At 45.1% G+C, this 23,099-nt stretch overlaps 1 protein-coding gene and 1 long non-coding RNA gene across 12 annotated transcripts; one reads left to right on the top strand and one right to left on the bottom strand.

Annotated features, from left to right (window-relative positions):
• Positions 1-8: 8 nt before the first annotated feature.
• LOC310667897 lies at positions 9-18,190 on the top strand. Of its 9 annotated transcripts, none has more exons than XR_014506363.1 (9): positions 9-145; positions 2,383-2,431; positions 3,205-3,443; positions 7,845-7,905; positions 11,732-11,830; positions 12,978-14,678; positions 15,769-15,893; positions 16,329-16,421; positions 17,607-18,190. It is a non-coding gene; the product is annotated as an uncharacterized lncRNA (long non-coding RNA). The 9 variants fall into 9 exon arrangements; XR_014506364.1 differs by having other exon boundaries at positions 3,236-3,443; XR_014506365.1 differs by having other exon boundaries at positions 3,236-3,443; positions 13,050-14,678.
• A 92-nt stretch (positions 18,191-18,282) lies between these two features.
• Positions 18,283-21,196, bottom strand: NANOS3 (nanos C2HC-type zinc finger 3). 3 transcript variants are annotated; one of them, XR_014506359.1, is made up of 2 exons: positions 20,568-21,196; positions 18,283-19,303 (listed from the first exon to the last, which is right to left on the bottom strand). XR_014506359.1 is itself a non-coding variant. In XM_083420874.1 (2 exons), exon 1 carries the CDS (start codon positions 21,071-21,073, stop codon positions 20,648-20,650), a length of 426 nt encoding a protein of 141 aa, XP_083277000.1. In that variant the 5' UTR covers positions 21,074-21,196; the 3' UTR covers positions 18,283-19,303; positions 20,637-20,647. The 3 variants fall into 3 exon arrangements, 1 of the variants encoding a protein (XP_083277000.1); XR_014506360.1 differs by having other exon boundaries at positions 20,563-21,196; XM_083420874.1 differs by having other exon boundaries at positions 20,637-21,196.
• Between the last annotated feature and the right edge of the window lie 1,903 nt (positions 21,197-23,099).

Consider the following 23,099-nt stretch of genomic DNA (forward strand, 5'->3'; position numbering starts at 1 on the left):
TTTTCTCTTCCTAGTCCGCAGACAGAGATCGTGGAGGGAAGCGTGGCGATGTCAGTTGCTGAAGCCTGGCAGGCCAAAATTTGGAACAAAAGGCAGAACATTGTGCCTCCCCAACCCCAATGCAAGCCGTATTTTACTGTATTTAGTTAGTAACTTTTTTTAATAAATAAAAACAAGTACAGTATTGCTTCGCAAGTGCTTCCTGCACTGGGCGGGGGAAACTGCCCTAAGAACAAAATAAAAAAAATCCTTCCAGTAGCACCTTAGAGACCAGCTAAGTCTGTTACTGGTATGAGCTTTCGTGGGCATGCACACTTCTGCAGATGCCCTAAGAACGTACGAGGAGTCCGGCTGCTGGATCGGGCCCACCTAGTTATTACAGTGGCCAACCAGATGCCCCTTGGGGGAAGCCCGCGAGCAAGATTCGAGCATATAATATTATCAGGAGAGCCCGGCTGCTGGATCGGGCCAAAGGGCTCAGCATCAAGCCCAGGATCCTGTCCCCAGTGGCCAGCCAGATGCCCCTTAAGGGAAGCTCGCGAGCAGGATTCGAGCATATAATATTATCAGGAGAGCCCGGCTGCTGGATCAGGCCAAAGGGGCTCAGCATCAAGCCCAGCATCCTGTCCCCACAGTGGCCAGCCACGGGGAAGCCCGCGCGCAGAACCTGAGCGCAGGAGCAGCTCTGTTTCTCCCGTTCTTGATTCCCAGCAACTGGCAGCCGGAGGCATCGCTGCCTCCTTTTTATCGCACTCCGGTTGGAAATCGGAGCGGGGAGGCCGGCTGAGAGACGTTGCAGCCGCGCTGCCATAGCCTGGCATAGTTCAGATTTATTTCCCCGCTATTGCAGCTGGGCAGGCTGAGGCTGAAGGATAGTTCCTTTCACCAAGCCTGCACTTTTGGCCACGCGTCACTTTTTCTCCATATAGCAGGCAAGCTGGGCGGTAAGGCAGAGAAGGAGAGCGGTGTGCAACGAACACTGAAAGATACAGCGACAGGATAAACTTGCTCTTAGCTGTTTGTGGCTGTGTGTTTTGCCACCCTTGGAAAAGGGTCCCCGAATAACACCAGAAACCAAGAGGTGTTCGTTCTTCTAGACTTTTTCCTAGCTCTAGGAAAATCGATGGTGGGGGCGAGGGCGAGGAGTGGGGAGGAGAATTGGCGGGAAAAGTCGTTAGGGAGTTGCCTTCCCTCGCTTTTTGTGCTGCTCAAAAAGCAGGTGCTCCTTTGAGTTCCTCTCTTGGCGCGCTTTTGTATTTAGTTGTATTTTCCCCCTCATGACTTTTGTTTTATGGATACAGCAAACGTCGACAGCACAAAGCAATAATGTTATGGCTGGTTACATTAAAATTTTCCGTTTTTGAATGCTTCAGCCCCCTTGGCTTGACAATATTTCCCCTCCAGCTAAGCAACCCTAGAGCCCATCAACGTTGCATATCATAGGACCCAACTCCTAGGGGCTCCCCAAAATAAAATGTTTGATAGGGTTAGGGTTGATGGGCATTCCCATTCAAATAGTGTGCGCGCACTGCATCCATGTGATTGATTATGCAGGGCGGGGATTAAAACCCAACATCTCAGTCTGGATCTGATTCTCCCCATCATATTCAATATTTTTTAAACAGCTGTATCACTGCTGGTTATGTTTTCTGCTTTGTGTTCACAGAAAAAAAAATTGGGAGAAGAGGGCAAGGTCTTTCACTTGAAGCTAAAGGTTGACTTGTGACTGAATCTTCCTCCCTATTTATTACATGGTGTTGAAGAGAAGCAATGCAAAACAATGGCGGCTTTGCTCTGCATGGGATTAAACGTTTTAGAACTGATTTCTGGCAAATGGCTTTAATTGTCCATTTAATGATAACGCAGTAAAATACTGTTGAGACGTAGACTACACTGAACTAAAGAGTACTGCAGGCAGCCCTGTACTCACGGTGAGGCAAATGGGTGATTGGCCCATGCCTCAATTTTTTTATTTTAAGATCTTCTAATTTGTGACTTGATGGACAGTGAGGGCCTCCATGCAAAGAATAACAGGAGCGATTTCAGAACAATTAGCAAATAAGACAGAGTGAGTGCATAACAAAAGCCTCATCTGGAAGAGCCCCCAAAATTTGCTAACTCAATACTTTCCTCTGACAGGGCGAGTTTTTGATTATCACAGCCAGCTTATAATTACTAAAGGATTCTGAAAAAAACAGCCTGTATGATAACGTGACTCTTGAAGAGTTAAACTTTCACATACTAGAGTTTAGTATGCATGAAAATGTCTCAAAACAGCATATGATTAACTTTGGCTGTCAAAACACCATGATATTACATCTAATAATGCAATATATTTTACTTTAATAGAAAACATTGATCTAAACTGATATTTCCCTTTAGATCTACCAAGCCACAAAAATGAGTAAAAGGAAGAAGGGACAAATTCCAGGTAATAGAATCACACTGTTATGTGTGGTTTTTATGTAAGACTTCCCCCTCCTCCAATTTTTCCAAGGCATTTCCATATTGTGGTGCTTCAAGACAGGGGCTTAATGTCACTAGCAGATTGTGCAGATCTGATTTTCTGTGTACACAAATGGCACGTGACAATTCACACACTCAGTTCTGTGTATTCTGGATCCTTCCCCCAGCCACTACTACCCTGCCCTCAACTGCCTTTTTTGTTCTGGGCAGGTGCTCAGGTGTGCAAATCACTCCCCACCCCCAAAATGCTAATCTGTGCTTGGCCTAAATTTATCCTCAATTTGTGGATGTGCACAGAAGTGTCATGGTCTCAGTTCAATAATACATCGATGATGAGGTAGATTGTTGCTTATGAGAAGTTTGCAAGCTTACCTGGGAGTAAGCCAGTGTAACCATTTGCATATCAATTCCAAAAGCTGTTACATTGACTTGGAACCTAAGCTAAGTTAACTTAATGAAGTTCATGGGAGAAATGTTTCTAGAACTCTCTTCCCCCCTGAGTAAGCATGTCTAGGTTTGCAGTGTACGGTAAGTTGTGAGAGCATGTGGTTCAATAAATTAAGCAGATCCACTTAAATTAAGTACATTTAAGCCTTGTTATTCAGTAGCAGACTCAAAGCATGTGCATTGAAATCAGTGCCTAGTGAAATCAACAGGATTTAAAAGTGTTCTCCTTTAGGTAATTAATGTATTTTATTATAAAGTCAATATTAATTGCTGTATTTATTTTGCATAAAGGTTGATTAATATTTTTTTCCCCAAATAAAAGAAGAGAACAAGGAACATGGCCTATCCAAAGCAAACAAGTGCCTTAGGAGGAAGCTTACAGAAGGGAATGATCCAGAAATGCCAGTACAGAATTTTCATTCGGACAATTCTTCCACAAAAGTAATTGTATCAGGAACAATTCAAGAACGTCAAAGAAATAGCCTAGCAAACATGAACACAGAAAATTTAGTAGCAGACCTGGATACAAGGTAATCAAGTTTGATTCAAAGCAGAGTATGAAATGACTGAAACATGGTTGGACTGGACATAGAAATCGAGGGGTGGCAATTGATAAGAGAAAGACAACTGGGTCTGCTCATACGATTAAATTGTGCTTGTTCTAAAGTAAGGCTTCTGGACAAAAGTTTTATTAAGCATGCAAATTCACATGGTCAGATTATAATGATGCAACTAGAGCAATTACACCAGGACCCATTCCTGCAAAGGGCTTCAGATTCTGTACTTTCAGTGTGTAAAACAGTAAGTCTCTAACTGTCCTGGAGGTAAAGTTATAAAGCAAAATGTGCAGGCAACTTTCTAAGTGATTTATATGAGATGAGTCAGCCTGGCTGCTCCCACTTTTCAATGTTTTTAGCCCCTAGTTGCATACTTTGCCCCAGGATGCGAGTGGAAGTTGCGCGCACACAGGCGGCGTGGCAGCAGCGGGAGGCCCAATTAGTGAAAGCGCACCTCATGTTAAGTACGGTTTCGGCTTAAGAATGGACCTCCACAATGAATTAAGTTCGTAACTGTACAGTGGTACAGTGGTACCTCGGGTTAAGTACTTAATTCATTGTGGAGGTCCGTTCTTAACCTGAAACTTTTCTTAACCTGAAGCACCACTTTAGTTAATGGGGCCTCCCGCTGCTGCCGCGCCGCCAGAGCACGATTTCTGTTCTCATCCTGAAGCAAATTTCTTAACCCAAGGTACTATTTCTGGGCTAGCGGAGTCTGTAACCTGAAGCGTATGTAACCTGAAGCGTATGTAACCCGAGGTACCACTGTAATGTAAACCTTTTTGATAACCAACAAAAATATCACAAAATACTGTACAAACTTTCAAGCTGCTCTGCATGTTTAGATTTCAGGTAAGATTTCAGTTATAAAAAATAATGGAGGAGTCTAATGACCATTTAATAAGCGCCCAACAAAGTCTCTTCATTAGAAGATCTAATGCCATCTTCCTTCAAGTTCTAGGATCCCTTTCTTTGACAAAGTCCCCATGATATTTTTGTAAGGAAGCTGGTAAAATGTGGGTTGAATGAGGTAACTGTTATGTGGATTTGTAGCTGGTTAACTGACCGAACTCAAACTGCTCTTAATGGTTCCTCGTCATCTTGGGGAAAAGTGACAAGTGAGGTAAAGCAGGGTTCTTTCCTGAGCACGTTGTTAAATGTATTTATAAACGACTTGAGCAAAGGAATTGTGAGGGTACCCATCAAATTTGCAGATGACACCAAACTGGGAGGGGTAGCTAATGCTACAGAAGACAGAATCAGGATTCAATACAATCTTAATAGACTAGGGAGCTGGGCCCAAACTAACAAAATGAATTTTAATAGGGACAAATGTATGGTTCTGTGCTTAGGAAGGAAGAACCAGCTGTACAAATATAAGACAGTGGACACCTGGCTTACTAGTAGTACATATGAAAAGGATCTGAGGTCTTAGTGGACCACAAGCTTAACATGAGTCAACAATGTGACGCAGCAGCAAAAAAACCCTCATGCTATTCAAAGCTGCATCAACAGAAGTCTAGTGTCCCAAACAAGAGAAGTACCGTATTTTTCGCCCTATTGGACGCACCGGCCCATAGGACGCACCTAGTTTTCAGGGGGGGAAATCAGGGAAAAAAATATTATTTCCCCCCCGCAGCTCTGGGAGCAGCGGACAGGCTTCACGCAGCCTGTGCGCTACTCCAAGACCTTCTCCCTGCTTTTGTGGGAGGTGGGGGAATTCCCCCACCTCCCGCAAAAGCCCACAGGAGCCGTGCGCGACTCCTAAGGGCTTTTCGACCAGGAGGGAAAAGGGACTGAAATGGCCAGTCAGTCCCTTCTCCCTCCTCGGGGAAAAGCCCCCAAGAGCGGCGCGCTCTTCAAAGGGTTCGTGGCTCCTGCTGCCTTTTCTACGAGGTGGGGGAATTCCCCCACCTCCTAGAAAAGGCAGCAGAAGCCAGGGAGCCCCTTTAAAGAGTGTGCGGCTTTTGCCTCCTTTTGCGGGAGGTGGGGGAATTCCCCCATCTCCCGCAATAGCCCACAGGAGGGAGAAGGGACGGACTCAGCCAGTCAGTCCCTTCTCCCTCCTCGGGGAAAAGCCCCCAAGAGCAGCGCACTCTTCAAAGGGTTCGTGGCTCCTGCTGCCTTTTCTACGAGGTGGGGGAATTCCCCCACCTCCTAGAAAAGGCAGCAGAAGCCAGGGAGCCCCTTTAAAGAGTGTGCGGCTTTTGCCTCCTTTTGCGGGAGGTGGGGGAATTCCCCCATCTCCCGCAAAAGCCCACAGGAGGGAGAAGGGACGAACTCAGCCAGTCAGTCCCTTCTCCCTCCTCGGGGAAAAGCCCCCAAGAGCAGCGCGCTCTTCAAAGGGTTCGTGGCTCCTGCTGCCTTTTCTACGAGGTGGGGGAATTCCCCCACCTCCTAGAAAGGCAGCAGAAGCCAGGGAGACCCTTTAAAGAGTGTGCGGCTTTTGCCTCCTTTTGCGGGAGGTGGGGGAATTCCCCCATCTCCCGCAAAAGCCCACAGGAGGGAGAAGGGATGGACTCAGCCAGCCAGTCCCTTCTCCCTCCTCGGGGAAAAGCCCCCAAGAGCGGCACGCTCTTCAAAGGGTTCACGGCTCCTGCGGGCTTTTCTACGAAAAGGCAGCAGAAGCCACGGAGCCCCTGTAAAGAGCGTGCAGCTTTTGCCTGCTTTTGCGGGAGGTGGGGGAAATCCCCCATCTCCCGCAAAAGCCCACAGGAGGGTTGGAGAGTAGTGGGATGGCGTCGCGTGCCTTCCCGCTGCCCCCCATCCTCTGGGGCTGGCCATGGGGGAAGCGCTGCTTTCCCCCCCGCCAGCCTCAAACCCGGGTCGGAGAGTAGCAGGAAGGCGTCGCGCGCCTTCCCGCTGCCCCCCATCCTCTGGGGCTGGCAATGGGGGAAGCACTGCTTTCCCCCCCGCCAGCCTCAAAGCCGGGTCGGAGAGTAGCAGGAAGGCGTCGCGCGCCTTCCCGCTGCCCCCCATCCTCTGGGGCTGGCAATGGGGGAAGCACTGCTTTCCCCCCCGCCAGCCTCAAACCCGGGTCGGAGAGTAGCAGGAAGGCGTCGCGCACCTTCCTGCTGCCCCCCATCCTCTGGGGCTGGCAATGGGGGAAGCGCTGCTTCCCCCCCCCCCGCCAGCCTCCAACCCGGGTCGGAGAGTAGCAGGAAGGCGTCGCGCGCCTTCCTGCTGCCCCCCATCCTCTGGGGCTGGCAATGGGGGAAGCGCTGCTTTCCCCCCCGCCAGCCTCAAAGCCGGGTCGGAGAGTAGCAGGAAGGCGTCGCACGCCTTCCCGCTGCCCCCCATCCTCTGGGGCTGGCAATGGGGGAAGCACTGCTTTCCCCCCCGCCAGCCTCAAACCCGGGTCGGAGAGTAGCAGGAAGGCGTCGCGCGCCTTCCTGCTGCCCCCCATCCTCTGGGGCTGGCAATGGGGGAAGCGCTGCTTCCCCCCCCCCCGCCAGCCTCCAACCCGGGTCGGAGAGTAGCAGGAAGGCGTCGCGCGCCTTCCTGCTGCCCCCCATCCTCTGGGGCTGGTAATGGGGGAAGCGCTGCTTTCCCCCCGCCAGCCTCCAACCCGGGTTGGAGAGTAGCGGGAAGGCGTCGCGCGCCTTCCTGCTGCCCCCCATCCTCTGGGGCTGGCAATGGGGGAAGCGCTGCTTCCCCCCCCCCGCCAGCCTCCAACCCGGGTTGGAGAGTAGCAGGAAGGCGTCGCGCGCCTTCCCGCTGCCCCTCATCCTCTGGGGCTGGCCATGGGGGAAGCGCTGCTTTCCCCCACCGCCAGCCTCAAAGAGCAGACTCTCTTGGCTTCAGCGGAAGCAACACAAAGCCTCCGGAGCGCAGGCTTCGGAGGCTTCGCGTTGCTATCGCTGAAGCCAATGAGCCTGCATTCGCCCCATAAGACGCACACACATTTCCCCTTCATTTTTGGAGGGGAAAAAGTGCGTCTTATAGGGCGAAAAATACGGTAATAGTACCACTCTATTCTGCCTTGGTCAGACCACATCTGGAATACTGTGTCCTGTTCTGAGCACCACAGTTTAAGAATGATATTGACAAACTAGAAGGTGTACAGAGAAGAGCAACCATGATGATCAGTGGTCTGGAAACCAAACCTTATGAGGAATGGTTGAAGGAGCTGGGTATGTTTAGCCTGGAAAAGAGGAGACTGAGAGGAGATATGATAGCCATTTCCAAATATCTTAAGGGCTGTCACATGGAAGATGGAGCATGTTTGTTTTGTCTTGCTCTGGAGGGCATTTTGCAAATAGAATAAACATCCTAGGATTTTCAAACATACTGGAATTTCCTATTTACTGTATTTCTATTACTAATTTGCCTTTCCTAAACTTGAATGTACATATATTTGTTGTCTTTTAACAGCAAGGCTTCATTTGAGAGGAAAGAGCAAGATAATATGAAGGTTTCTGTACCTCTGTCTCAGGTAAATTCCGTCTCAAGTAACATTAGCAGTATATTTAACTGTAGGGTAGCTTTTAGTAGTTTCTTGGTTAGGTAAAGTAAACTTACAAAGTATAGCTGAATAGATTTCCTTTGTGTTCCTTATGTGGACATACTGCTTGAACAAATCCAAATCCTTGCAGTCTGTATCCTTGCAAGAGAGGACATCAGATGTGACTGATATGCAGCAAGATTTACCTGGTAGATATTGGGTAATTGACCGACACCTTGTATGTATCTTAAGCATCGTATCAGGCAGTTTGTTAAGGCTACAAGGGAATAAACCCCATTGAACCCAATAGCCTTACTTCTTTGGTTTGCTCTGTGCATAGGTTTGCTCTGTGTAGAGAGGATGATTCACTAAACCTCCTTACACATTCTTTCAGTGTGATGTCACAGGATTGCAGTGGCTAGCTTCTACCAACTTACTAGCTGAGCATTCAACAGCCAGAAGAAGAGACCACAAACATGCACAGATATATGCACCTATTGCTCCTCCATGCATATATTTCTACGTGTGTGTAGACCCTTCATATAGTCCCTTCAGCCTCCTTATGTATTGAAAGACTGCATGAGACAGTCCAAATGGACTTTCTCCCCTCATAAGATCTTCAAAATACAGTGGTGCCCCGCAAGACGAATGCCTCGCAAGACGGAAAACCCGCAAGACGAAAGGGTTTTCCGTCTGCAGAGGCGCTTCGCATGACAAATTTCCCTATGGGCTTGCTTCGCAAGACGAAAATTGACGAAAAATTTTGAGTTTTTGTTGTTGTCCAAAACCCCTTTTTCTGAATCGCTAAGCTGCTAAAAGCATTTTAGCAGCAAAACCACTAATCCCCCAACCCTTAAAAAGCCGTTTTTAGCCCTTAAAGTGCCAATAGCACTAATAGCGCTAATCCGTCAATGGGCTTGCTTCGCAAGACGAAAAAACCGCAAGATGAAAAGACCCGCGGAACGGATTCTTTTCGTCTTGCGAGGCACCACTGTATGTGAGCTAATCCACATGGCTGCAATGCAAGAATCTGTGAGTTTGTTGATCATGTGTTGTTGTTTTGGCTAATAGCCAATAATATTTCACCTTTCAAAATGTATACTGGCAGTGATTATATAGCATAGCATAGCACTGTAGAGTTGGAAGGGACCCTGAGGATCATCTAGTCCAACCCCCTGCAATGCAGGAATATGCAGCTGGTCCATACAGGGATCGAACCTGCAACCTTGGCGTTACCAGCACCATGGTCTAACCAACTGAGCTATCCAGGTCAGTTGTATTGCATACTTCTGTTTGTCATGGCTGAAACACCTAGGAAAATGAACTTAAAAGCTTTTTTAAAAATCCAAGGAAGAGTTGCTGTGTGATTAGGGAAAAGGGCAAGGCTCTTCCACATTCTCTGCTTCTACAGTGTATCAACCTTCCAGTGCTGGAACAAGTACCATGGTGGCAGTGAGCGAAATGAAAGTCACTCTCTTTAGTCACAGAAAATAATTTGTACAGATGGCGAACATTTTGTGTGCGACCTATTGATGTATAGCTAGGCCCGCATCAGGATTTGAAAAGTTGCTTAGAATTTCAAACAATGAGAAGTACAATGCAAACCCAAACCACCAGTGGGCACTCAAAGCCAGAGAGAAATGAAACCAGGACAACAAGCCAAGATGCTTTTGCTTGCACAGCTGGCTCAGTCCTGACCTAAATACATCTTCAGCAATGGTCTGTCTAGCTTTTTCTTGAAAACTGTTATAGCCAGAAGAGCAGCCTGTGTCATTCCGCACAACCTTCCTTTGAATTCATAAACTTTATTGCTGCATGCAGATAAAGACCAAGGGTTGCCACTTGTACATTTTCCCCTACTGGAGTTGTAGAGCACATACTCTGAGAACAGAAGGCCCCAGTTTTGAACCCCAGCATCTCTAGTTAAAAACGTTGAGTAGTCATGAGTGAAGATGTCAAAGACCTCTGCCCTGGATAGCAACTTCCAGCCAGAGTAGACAATACTGACCTGGTATTAAGAAACGCCCTGAACTCCTAACGCCACCCCACCTCTTTATTGGGCCAAAGAGAACCCAGGAGTCCTGACTCTTGGCCACCAGTTACCTGCTTCGAAAAAACACTCAGTTTACTCCCTTGCGGAAAACATTAAGTTAAGCACTCCCTTTCGGCAACAGCTTCCTTCCTTCCTTCCCTTTATATTAAATGTTAGCCGCTTTGAGACTCCTTAAAGGGAGTGAAAGGCGGGATATCAAATCCAAACTCTTCTTCTTCTTCTAAATATTTGCAGAGCCATAGCTGTGGGGGGCTAGCTGGTTTTTTTGCCCTGGGTGAAGCCTCCAGAGGGGCACCATTAAAGTTCAAAACCTCTCTCTGTGTGTGTGTATGCAAATGCACATGGGGGGACGCCAAACTGGGTCTTTTACCCGGGTGAAATAAAACCTGTTTGTATTTTTAACAGTTAGTTTGGCTGTGGTGGCAGCAGCAAGGCGGGTGGAGAGGAATCCCCCTGCCAGGAAAGTTCTGAGACAAAGGGAACTTGGACTGCCAGCAACTGGGCAATCACATGCGGGATGATTCCTGCCATGCTTGGCTCTAAGAGGCACTGGTGCTTCACTGTAGTGGGTCTCCGGAAGACAATGATGTAGGACCACTTAAGGCCAGCCCAAGACATCTTGATGCCCAGGGTGGGAAAGGAAATTGGCACCTGCTAATTAAAGCAGGGTATAATGCACCAGGTACAGCTGCGAACTATGTGGCCCCTCAGGTGCCTGGGCACCCACAAATTTAAAATGGAGGTGTGCCCCCCAAGGTTCCACTCGGTGGTGTGTGCACACCATGGTGATGTTGGCATGCCCTGGGCACCCACTGTGGAGGGGGCAAGGTGGCATGCCTGCCACCAGGAAAGTCACCTGCTGAAGCCCAGCTGGGGGGGGGGAGACACCCCCCCCGATCCTTTCATTGGGAGAAGTGCAAGATTGCCAAAGGTATTTTGCTGCCTGAGGCTAAGGTCAAGATGGTGGCCCTTTACTTTCCGTTAGGTGCTAAAATTTCTACATGTAAACACATAATCCATCGATATCAAATTCAGATCATTTTTCTTTTCTTTTTTCAGTGCAGAATGTTTTTTTCTTAAATGTGGGGTATACTTAAGAACGTATTGTATTTGCATTTTAACCGTTATAGTAAATTACTGTTGTTCTTTCACTTTTGTGGAATTATTTGTTGCTCACAACGTCTTTTAGTTGACAGTAAAATAAATTTGAACTTCTGGTGCTTCTCATTTTGAGTGAAACTACTACCAATACTTGTTCAATAATTCTAATAATTTGAATCTTAAGTTCCTCTGAGTGGAACCCCACTTGCAGATATGATACTTCCATGGAGTACCTTGAAGATACTATTTGACAATTGCCTCCGGCAGCCCTCTGTGCCCTTAAGATCTGCTCTGGAGGGTTGGGCATCCTCCCAGAGCAGCAAGGAAGGTGACACTGGGAGCTGCAAGGGGAGCAAGAAATCAGTGAAAATTGTTTTCTGCCTGTGGGAACCTCTGTTGGATCACAATGCCTTCCTTTCAGGATCCAGCTGATGAGGTTTTGTCCAATTTTATTCCTGTGCAAAATCCTCAGAAATTTAGGGCAGTCTCAGTAGGTCAAAAATAATTTTCTTTGTTGAGCCTGATAAATCCAATCTCTTGATGCCTTTTTGCTTAATTTTGGAAGTTGCTGAGGATAGGATACTCTTATTGTATAGGATACTCTTATTGAGTATAGGATACTCTTCTTGTTATTTTTATTCTTACTCTTATTGTTGGTCGTAGGGAGGAAAGTTGGTACCAAAGTTTACGAAGCCAAGAAAAACATTGACTGAAAAAAAGGAAGGAAATTTTGGAGGAGCTGTAACAACTGGGACAGAAAAGGTACAACAAGCCCTTCCTCCTTATCTATATAATGCAATGTATACCCTTGTGATTTAGAGAAGTGTTTCCTTATGGCTGGACATGGTGAAAACACTTTCGTTTTTGTACTGATAATTAAAGACAAACTGCACTCTTCTAGTTCAAATTAAGCACACTGAAAATTTCCAGAGGGCTTTTAATGATTAGTTTTAATCAAGATATACTGACATGTTATTTAAGGATACTGTTAGCTGTGCTGTTTTATTTGTATATACTATGGTTTTTAGATTTGATTTTAATAATAATAATAATAGTAATAATAATTATAATAATAATTCTAAGTGACATTCCCTGAGGCAGTTCATAAATAAATAAATAGTTTTAATGGAGTAACCCCCCCCCAATGAAAAACTCACGTTTTAGTTTGTCTTTCAGCTAAGGCACCTGCACACTCTCAAGCATATTAAGGACACTAGCTTTGGCAAGACAGGTGGGTCTAGCAGCACCCCCACACTGCAAAGTTGCTTCTTTAGAGGGAGCACAAGCCCATCTAGGAATTTAAAGAGTTCCACTGTGTATACTCCACAATTCACTGTTTAAACTAGTAAGCCAAGGGCAGATAAAAATAGAGTATTCTTTGGTGGAAGATGATAACTTGTGCAGAACTGCATATTCACACATTAAATTGCCTGTATACTTAGATAATCTTTGGTGTCCCTGCTCCCTTCTTCCAATAAGGTTAGGCAAAGGGCAAATGAAGAAAGGGCCTTCTCAATTGGGTCAACTTGCTTATGGAATGCTCTCCTCATGGAGGATTGCCTGACACGTACTCTAATGTCTTTTCAGCACCATGCAATTACTTAAAAAACAAATATCTTAAGACTTTTTACCTGAACTGGCTTTTCTGCTGTTGAATATGCCTTTCATTATGTCAGCTGTTATTATTTTGATTGTTTCAGTATTACTGTAAGCAAACTTGGAAGTTCGCTTGCTTGTTATAAGCTGTAAAAAGATTGTAAAGGCACTCAGAATCTGAAGGGGCAGTATATTGATGGTTAAATACATAGAAATGCACTATTAAATGGGAACTGGCAGCCATAGTCAGAAAATGCTAAATGTTTGTGCTGCTTTTTTCTACTGACGCACAATTTTGTCAACTTCTTCAAAGGGTGATTGTATGGATAGAAATGTTACCAGCACAGCAAAAAATTATGTCGAGAACACTGCTGCTTCTTCACAGACACCAGAAGCAGCGGATTCATTGGTGACAAAAGTGAAGGATGCTGGAGATCAAGTGACCATTCATTGTGAAAAATTAAGTAAAAGACTGGATGTTAAAATGCAAGATGAGGACAAGATTGGAAGGATAAACAATGATGGTGCAAACTCAGGCTTAGCTGATTCCTGTCAAGGAACTGGGACAGCATCCAATTTACAAGAAAGTATCTGTGAAAAGGAAGTGTCAGGTAATAAGGATGTAGATGGTCTGTCTCTAGAGCCATTTAAATGCCAATTTGTTAAGGAGATGAGCATTAGTATGTTGGCAGACGACAGTGTCACTGACCATATTAAAAGTACCCCACATGAAGAGCATCTTGATACTTCAAACAAGTGTATGGATAAAAATAAAGCTTTCCATGATATCACAAATTCAGATGATGTAAAAGAAGCAAACTGGGCCAAAAATAGAAGTTGTAAAGATTCAAGTCTTACTGAGTGCATGTTCAGCCAAACCCAAAAGGAGAACAACAGAACATATTTCCCACTGGAGACAGGTCTATCATTTCTCACACCTGGAGAACAGGGCAAACATCTAAATACAAGCAATTTATCTAGAGACGGCGATACTGATGTCAAAAAAGCAGACCAGGGCCTTTCATATAGAAGCGGGGAAACTGAAGAGCAAAATGTCATTTGCAGCAATACTGAAATTCCAGAACATCAGGTCACTTTGTGCAGCTCTGCAGTGAGTGAAAAGGGGACAGACAAGCAGAACCTGTCGTCAAGTGGCAAATCTGTAGAGCAAAATGGTATGAGTAAAACTGCAAGCCAAAGCAACCCTTGTACGGAAGAGACCATAGTTGCAGAGCAAAACAGTGTACAAGGCCAGAATACTTCCAGGAAAGACGTTCTAGATATTCAATCTATGAGTATTTATTTGGAGAAGAAAGCAGATCTTTCTGAATCAAAATGTGAACAGGTTTTTGAAACAAGTGATATGTTCTTGCCACAGCCTAATGAGGATGTTCACCCTGAGAGCAGCACAATCTCAGTGCAAGCAGTGATTTGCAGCGAAGAGACAGGGAGGAATAAAAAAGAATCTGAAATGAAAGCAAGGCCAGCAAAACGCACCACTGGCTCACCTGATCCAGAAGTTCCAGTTTTACAAAATGGTAGTGAGAGATTGGTGTCTGATACAAAACAGTCTGAATTCATCAGATGTGATTTGGAACCAGCTGAAATTAGGGAAGTGCTGTCAGATATTTCCCAGCAAAATTTGACTGAGACTGCCAAGGCAGAAACAAACCCAACAGAAAACTGTTCTACTGACATCTACATGGAGGGAAAAGAAGAAATGGTAACGTGTGAGGACAACAAGAACAAACCTGCCCATGAGGAAAATGGCCTCTCCACAGTCAAGGTTATTCCAGCACCATTGGTGGTGGATGATCCTGGTAGAGAAATGAATGCTGGTTCCGAAATGCAGAAGTCTCTCCTTGCATTAGGTACAGGTTGCAGCAGAAATGCACCAAGCGGCCTTGATACTATGACCCAAACATGGTCTCCTTGCACAGATTCCCTTTCTCTGGATATGGAAATTCTGTCTAACAGTCAGCTACTGGGCATCTTTGAATTTCCACCACACAAGGTGAGTTGATCATGAATGACTAGATTTAGAAAGTGATAGTTTTACTTCTTCATATGACAGTTACTATTCAACAGAATCAATAAGACCTTAACACTCCAGCAATCCTTTTAAGATTGCATTTATAAATGCAAGTATCAGTACCCATCATATGAAGGAATTGGCCTTGCACTACTACCGGTACATACTTTTAGTGAATTAGTAGATTTATATCCCACTTCCTTGCCGGAGTCCTTAAAGCAGCTCATAACTTAACAAAAACCAGTGGATTCCAATTTTACTGTAGTTTGAATAATTTTTAATGGTGTTACAGTGCAAAATAATTGTAGCAACTGAAGTGCATCCCAGTAAAAATATTTGTGAACCAATAACAGTAGTATATAAAATGGTCATTTCCAGATCTAACAAACCCATTGTAACTAGTACTGATTCTGTAGATTAACTGAAGCTGCAACAATGGAAGCAGTGGCTCCCATTCTAGTTCTTTAAAATAGTTTGTACTTGCCTTTGTGGCTCCTCTGAATTAAAAAACCTGGATAGAGCTGGGAGGGACTTTGGAGGTCATCTGGTCCAATCCTCTACTTAATGCAAGGTTCGCAATGGGGGATGCAACTATAGGAGGCCTGATTGATGGACATCCCACCTCTGCTTAAATACCTGCTGTGAAGAAGTGTCCCACATCTTCCTAGTTATTCTGCTCTCCTTTCAACTAGCTCTTATCCTTAGGAGGTTTCCTTCATCACACTGTAGATGAAGAATGGTGATCTGTCCCCTTGCCCTCCCCAAAGTAGCTCAGGTTACAAACAATCTCTGCTTGCTTGCAGGCTTCTCTTAAAATTATATCCATCACATCTAGCCAAAAGAAACGATAAAAATTATTTGCATAAAGTCTAAAAGCTAACTAGTGGATATGTCTATGTTTCAACATTCAGAAACCTCTGTGTCTAATAACCCAATTATTACATTAATTATGAACATTATTGCTGTAGATTTCTCCCTACCTGGTTGAGATTGTGATTGAACAAGTCCTTCACTGCTGCTTTTTACATAGAGAACATACCTGTATCGCTAAACTGCATTTCTATCCCTTCAGACATCCTTTCTGGATAATCCACATAGCCCTTCCAAGGATAAAAGTGATCAGTGTGCTGTAGGAGAACAAAGTGGAATCAAAACACCAGTCCCAGCCATTAATCTGATAGATCCAAATAGTGACAGGTGGGTGGATTTCCTAGGAGGAGCTTTCTTGGTACTGTATTTTGCATTCCAGTTGGTATTACTAGGCCTACATATGTTGCTTTGCATGAGTGTGTACACACACCTGAAACACCAGAGCTAATGGAAGTGGATGATTTTTATTTCCATCTCAAAAGCTTGGGGCAGGCAGTTTTAAGAAAAAGTGCAATAAAAAAACATAATTAAAACCTATATTCTACATAAATATTTAATACGTCATTTGTTAGCTGTGCTATTTGTAGGATGGGATTGGAATCCTAGGTCAAGGGGTCAGTGACTATTTGGAGCAAATGTAATATCCTTTGATGTTTGAAAAGGCATGACACCTGGAAAACACTCACACTTTTAATATAGAAAGATATACAGTATATTGCTGATCTCCTGCTTCTGTTTTCCTTTCCCCCCCCCAAAAAACAGGAATGAGGTGACTGAGGGGATTTGTGATCCATACAAACAAGAAGATGCAACAGATGTTGTTTGTGGACTGATTAAAGAGCTCTCTAATCTCAAGTAAGAACTTATTTCTGTACCATATCCAATACTTCATAAAAAATGAGGTTCTTGAAGGCCTGAGATAATGTGGTCACTGTCATAGCATCTACAGCAATTACATAGCTCCCACGGGAATCCTAGTGTAACATTCTTAGCTTAAATGTGCCTGATTTAAAGACAAAAAGACATGTTTGGCCTAGCAACCACTATGTCTATGTGTTTTATACCCCTGCATGCCAGATGCAGAGGACAAACACTGAGGAAAAGCTATTGCCTTTTATGCCTGTTTGTGATCTTCCCAGAGGCATCTGGCCCAGGACTGTTTTAAGGGTTTACTGAATTGCAAGTCCTATCACAATTAGTGGGATATATGCCAGATCCCAACGACATCTACTGGGGTGTAAGTCCCACTGATTTCAGATAATTTTATTTTCACATGTGTTTAACCTTTGGGTTAAAATGACTTTTAGGAATGCCTTGAAGATTTTTTAAATGCCAACATGGCTATGCAGGTGCTTCAAACATTCTGATTAGCCAGTCATTTAAGGATATTGTTTTGTGCTGTTTTTAATGTTTTATGTTTTATCATTGTTTACACTGCCTTGATTTGTTATAGTGGTATATCAATACTTGTATAAATAAATAATAAATCTCCCTCCCCTCCAGATCTGGATTTCCTCCCTGCCCACGCTGCTGCTAACCCCTCCTATGGCAATTGCACCAGAGTAATGACAGGGGTCAGATCTGCTGCCTGAGGCAATTTTTTTTGCCTCAGGCACCAGATCTGACTTGCTTCATTAAAGTGCCAGCCTTGCTGAGGGCTGACCGGAGGTTGCCTCTTGTGAGTGCTGCTAGGAGCCATGAGGCATATCAGCCACAGCCACAGTGAGGAAGTAGGAGGTATTTTCCCCTCCCCCGTCACTTTTCCAGCTTGCTACAGCTCTTAGACTGAGAACTGGAGAACATGGCACATGAACCCTTTCAGCTACCTTGAATTATTTCAGCTCTTTGATAAATCAAATTCCTTGCATTTGTTCTGGAGCAAAAAATAATAATTGTTGGAACCTGCTTCTTTAGATAACAGTGACTGAATTGTTCTGCAAGGGGTTGCAGTCTATAACTTTATTTCTGCAGCTTACTTGAGAAGTGCCTTGCTAACATGGAACCCATTGTGGTGTGGTTGGGTTGTTTTGTTCTTCCTAGCCGACTTATCATGAGTACACACAGAGACCTGGATTCCTTCAAGAGACTGAAGTTCCGGAGAAACAGACAATCTGGGAAGCTTGTACCTCATAGCGTGAGCAATGTGACAAGCACACTTTGTACAGTCAAAAAGAAGAGAGAGATTTAGCTAGTGAATTCTGTTCCTGCTTTGAAAGTTTGTTTTGTTATGGTTTTCTTTAGCTATTTCATTTAGCAGTGGGGTCATTTATGCTTATCTGCATCAAAATAGACTGTTAGATGCAGAATAAAATTAATAAAATGAGTATAATTAGTCATCTTCACATCCCACTAACTATCACAGCAATGTAAAGGACCATTATAAATAAGAACTGGGTCCAATGTCTTGGTGCACAATCCAGTAAGTAAAGTTACCTGTATATAAGCTGCGATCAATATCCCTTTCACCACCATCTCTTAACAAACTCTTAACATAACTTTCTGGGTGTGAACTCTTGTCCACAATTGTGAAAAGTTGCCCTATGTTCAGGCATGTATCTATAGTTCTTCCTCCATTAGGCCAAAATATATCTTATGGAATGCAAAAATAAAAATAAAACCTTAAACTTAAAAGCCAGTTTTACTATGTAATGATGCCATTATTTATAGGATTATGGTGTAACCATTTCATTGTTTATAAATGAACTAGGTTAGTGGAATGAAAATGCTGTATTTTGGCTAAAAACTACAAAATTGAGTAACTTTAAACCTCGCTTCAAGTGGAAGAGTTATGTGTGTACTTAGTTGAAACCAATAGAGCTTAAAATGCTGTGCACTTTCATTCTTGCCTACTTTATGGTGTCTTGTGTGTTTTGCATTCTACACAGGCAGAATAATTCTAACATTGGAGAAGATTCTGTGGTGGTGGAACTGCTGCTTCCCAAGCCCTGCTGCTCACTCTAGCTAGATGGAAGTGGGGTGGGATGCAGCACTTTCTCACTTAAAAGAGGGCAATTAACTACACGAGCTGCAAGTCTGATATAATTCTTTGCCCCTTTATCACAGTATGCTAAGACCCCTCATCTAAACCCCCTCAACTGCCCCTCCCTAACTTCCTTGTCCAAGAGTAAATCCTTACATAGCGATTCATTTCAAAAATGACACATCTTTGGTTTAGGGTTTTTAAAGCGCTGTATTGCTTTTGTGTAACAAATAAATAACCATATAAAGTCATAATATTAACAAAACAAAGTAATTATTGACCATACGTCTTAAGAACCAAATAAAACCTGGCCAACAAATATCACTGGAAAAACAAGCATGCATTTAAACAAAACTTTAAACAAATACAAACATTGGGAGACTTCAGACTGGTAATTTGGGAAATTAGGTAACATTTGTCTCAAGTGGACACTCTTCACACGGAGTCAGACATCTGTAATAACATGAATGTGAAGTAATTCAAGCAGGAAGAGTAGCTGGATTAAAAAACAAGAATAGCGAGTCACTTGATTGTGATAGTACTGAGAGAATTCATTTCCAGGCCCTTGGTGTGATGTACCAGTGCCACCTGAAGTAAATGTTGCCATCCTGGGCTATCTTTCCCTCTCTCCTCCTTTTTCTCTCCAGGTCTGAATATTTTAGTCGATTCCTGCAGACCAACCACTTGGGGTGTATTAGATCCAAAGTTTCCCTTGACTTCAAGAAAAGTGCTAGCTCTGGTACAGCTGCAAATGTACCTGAAAGAGATGATAAAATGCACACAATCCCAATCACATTTCCCTCACCAGAAATCTGTGCATTTTTTTTTCTAATTTGTATTCAGCTGTAATTGTAGAAATACCCCACCCCAAGTCCTTTGAGGCTAAATACTGGAGAGCAGGTATACCCCAGGAGCATGGCCAGTGGCGAGAGATGAGGGGAACTGTATTCCAACAACACTTGCATAGCTTCACATTGGCTACCCTTGCTGTAAGAGTAGCAGCGGCAGGCAATGGCTGCTTATTTACATTTTTTACTCATTTTAACCCAGGAACCTCCAGGTTTGAAAACCACTTCAGGGTGGCAGGTTGCTGTGGCTTGCAAGAGAGAAACAAGCCACAGTTCCTAGCTCAGAAGTAACACAAAACCAACCCTTTTCTTGTCCTGCTTGCACTAGGAGTGAAGCAAGAGCAATTGGGCATTTACCAGCATGCTAACAATGCTCAGTAAACCTTCCTCCCATCTGGTGAATATGTCTCGGCCTCAGCCACACATACACAAACACCTTCCTCCCAGACACACACACACACACACACACACACACACAATCTGAGCACTCTTCCTCCTCCCTCCCCCCCCCTTTCCAAGGGGCAGGGAAGGAAGGTTCAAATCCCCTCTGGGCCATGAAGCTCACTGGGTGATCACGACCCCTTCCTCTCTCTGCCTAACCTACCTCATAGGGTTGTTGTGGGGATGAAATGAGTAAAGGGAGAACTGTACGCTATCAAGCTCCTTGGAAGAAAGTAGGCGAATATAAATGGGAGTAAATATAATAATAATAAACTGCCAGGCACACACACACACACACACGAGGTGTGAGCTAGGATGAAAAGTAACTCATTCGGCACCGGAATGTCGCTCAATCACTCTTGGGGGACGAATAATAATAATAATAATAATAATAATAGTTATTCTTTATACATTGAATCCACCTTAAGTCTTACTCAGACCCACTAAAGATCACAAACTTAGCCCTGTTCATTTCAATGGGTTTACTTTGAGTAAAAGTTACTAGGATACAAAACGGTGACAATGATGCCCACAGAACTAAACTCTCACCTTCCAACTCTCCATCCGCCTCCTTTTCCTTCCCCGACCCCAGGGGGCCTTCCATCTCCTAAACACCCAGACAAGGTATGACCATTCCGGATAGTGGGATTTCAGAGTTTGCTTTTCAGATGCGCTTAACAAACAGGCGGCCTGGGGTGGTGGGGATAGAAAGAGGAAGAATACTTACGGTACCACCAGGTTGGAAACTTTGCTGCTGAAAGAGAAAACGAGAGAGAGAGAGAATAATATTCCCCTTCCCACCTTTTCATTTTTTAAGTTTTAGGATAGGCTGGCTTCGTTTTGAAGTGGCTTGCCTTCTTCCCGGCCGAATTCCGGATGCAGCTGTAGACGGACGTGTAGCCCTTGTTGGTTAAAGGGCAGAACTTCCTCGTGTGCGCCCGATCCTGAGATGCCCCGCACTGAGGGCAAGTGTAACTTCTCAGGATCGGGCACTGCACCCTCCCGGCTGAGTCCTTCAGCGCGTGCGACGCGTAGATGGCCTTCGACTCGCCGTTGTGCTTGCAGAAGGCGCAGTGGCGCGCCGGCCTGCTGACCCCGGCAGGGGGCGCCTCCTTGCGCGGCGGCGGCGCCTGGTCCGCGAAAGCCCCCGGCCAGCTGCTCCTCGCGCTCCGCCAGCGCATCTCTTGCACCACGCGCGCCAGCTGGAAATAGTCCCTCCACAATTGGAAAGCCGCCATGATCGCCGCAGCCTGAGCTGGTCGCCGGAGCCCTGGGCGCTCCTAAATGCAGCCATGTGCCGTTGGGGCCTCCGCCCAGAGCCAATAGCCGGGGAAGCTCTTCCCACTGCCCCCCACCGTCAGGGAGCCTGGAGCCAAGGAGTCTGGCTCGCCCCAAGGCCCCCCCACCCCGCCGCTTGTGGGTCGCCATCCTGGCAAAGTTGAGGGCGTGGCTGCGAAGCCGCAGAAAAGTGTCTCTCGCCGAATGTTAAACGATCTGCAAAGAAGACTATGAATTGAAAGTGGAGGCAAGAGATGTATGTACCTTTCCCCGTCTCTCTGTTTGCTTTGTAACACAGATAAACGTAAGAATGAATGGAGGGGGGGGGGAGAGAGAGAACCGCCAACTAAGAAGCGGAGCCTTTGGCTTCAAGAGTTGCTTCTTTATTGCAACTTGCAAAGTTGCAAGTTGGAAGTGTCTGTGCGAGTCTCTCTCTCTCTCTCTCTCTCTCTCTCTCACACACACACACACACAGTGCCGGATTTACGCATAAACTGAACAAGCTCTAGTTTAGGGACCCACTCTCTTGCCCCCCCCCCCAAAATAAAGGAAAAAAACTGGATGTACTTTGATAAAATACATATTTTGTTCTGTGCAAATGGCTTTAGGTCCATAAGTTAAAGGTAAAGGGACCCCTGACCATTAGGTCCAGTCGTGACCGACTCTGGAGTTGCGGCACTCATCTTGCTTTATTGGCCGAGGGAGCCGGCGCACAGCTTCCGGGTCATGTGGCCAGCATGACTAAGCCGCTTCTGGCGAACCAGTGCAGCGCACGGAAATGCCGTTTACCTTCCCGCCGGAGCGGTACCTATTTATCTACTTGCACTTTGACGTGCTTTTGAACTGCTAGGTTGGCAGGAGCAGGGACCGAGCAATGGGAGCTCACCCTGTGGATTCGAACCGCCGACCTTGCATAGCTTGTCAAAATCATTTCTCCTGCACATTCCCCCTCTTACCTTAATACCACATGTCAATTTATTATTAATAGCTTCATCCTCTTTTTTTAAGCCATCCAAATTGCTGGCTATGCCATGCTAACTGCTGGCGCTCAGTCGGGGTAATAAGCTGGCCTTTCAACAGCAAAGGAAAACACAGCAATGCACAGCTGTATTGTATTCAGGTCTGGTTGGTGGCAAAGCACAATAGAAGCATCCACATTGGAAGGCAAATGGTTTGGCTCTGTGCCAGAAACTAAGCAGACTAGCAATTACCTTTTTTTTTTTTTTTTTTTTTGTGCCACCATGAATATACTGTACATGAGGTTAGTTAGGTCCTGACCATTTTAGCTGCACTTCGTTATCATTGGCACCAACAGAGTTTAATTTAGTCCTTATTAAATTTCCAGACAATTACAATGTTAGCTTAACTGGATTGAAGTTTGGATTCAACCTGTAGTGTCTGACGGGGTTTTAGAAGCAAATGAAATAAAATGAGGGCATAATTCATGATCCTGTCACTTAAGGAGCTTAAATGCAACAGCAGGGAAGAGATTGTGACAGGGTGGGGAGGGGGAAGCAAGGGGTTAATGTGAGCAGATGCAGTTGCAGGAACTTTTAAGGTTACCAATGTAAACTGACCTGTCCTGTACACAGTACACTGTAAACTGTACTGTTCAAATATAATAATGGTGCAATTCATTTTTTAAATGTATACAATTATTAAAGTAAAGGTAAAGGTACCCCTGCCTGTACAGGCCAGTCTTGACAGACTCTAGGGTTGTGCGCCCATCTCACTCAAGAGGCCGGGGGCCAGCGCTGTCCGGAGACACTTCCGGGTCACGTGGCCAGCGTGACATCGCTGCTCTGGCGAGCCAGAGCCGCACACGGAAACGCCGTTTACCTTCCCACTAGTAAGCGGTCCCTATTTATCTACTTGCACCCGGGAGTGCTTTCGAACTGCTAGGTTGGCAGGCGCTGGAACTGAACAACGGGAGTGCACCCCACCGCGGGGATTCAAACCGCCAACCTTTCGATCAGCAAGCCCTAG

The sequence above is a fragment of the Podarcis tiliguerta genome, assembly GCF_965153285.1.
Source record: "Podarcis tiliguerta genome assembly, chromosome: 17".
Lineage (NCBI taxonomy): Eukaryota > Metazoa > Chordata > Lepidosauria > Squamata > Lacertidae > Podarcis > Podarcis tiliguerta.

What these genes read in the sequence shown, in the direction of transcription:
- NANOS3 (XM_083420874.1), bottom strand. Translation starts at nt 21,073, where the DNA reads ATGGCGGCTTTCCAATTGTGGAGGGACTATTTCCAGCTGGCGCGCGTG.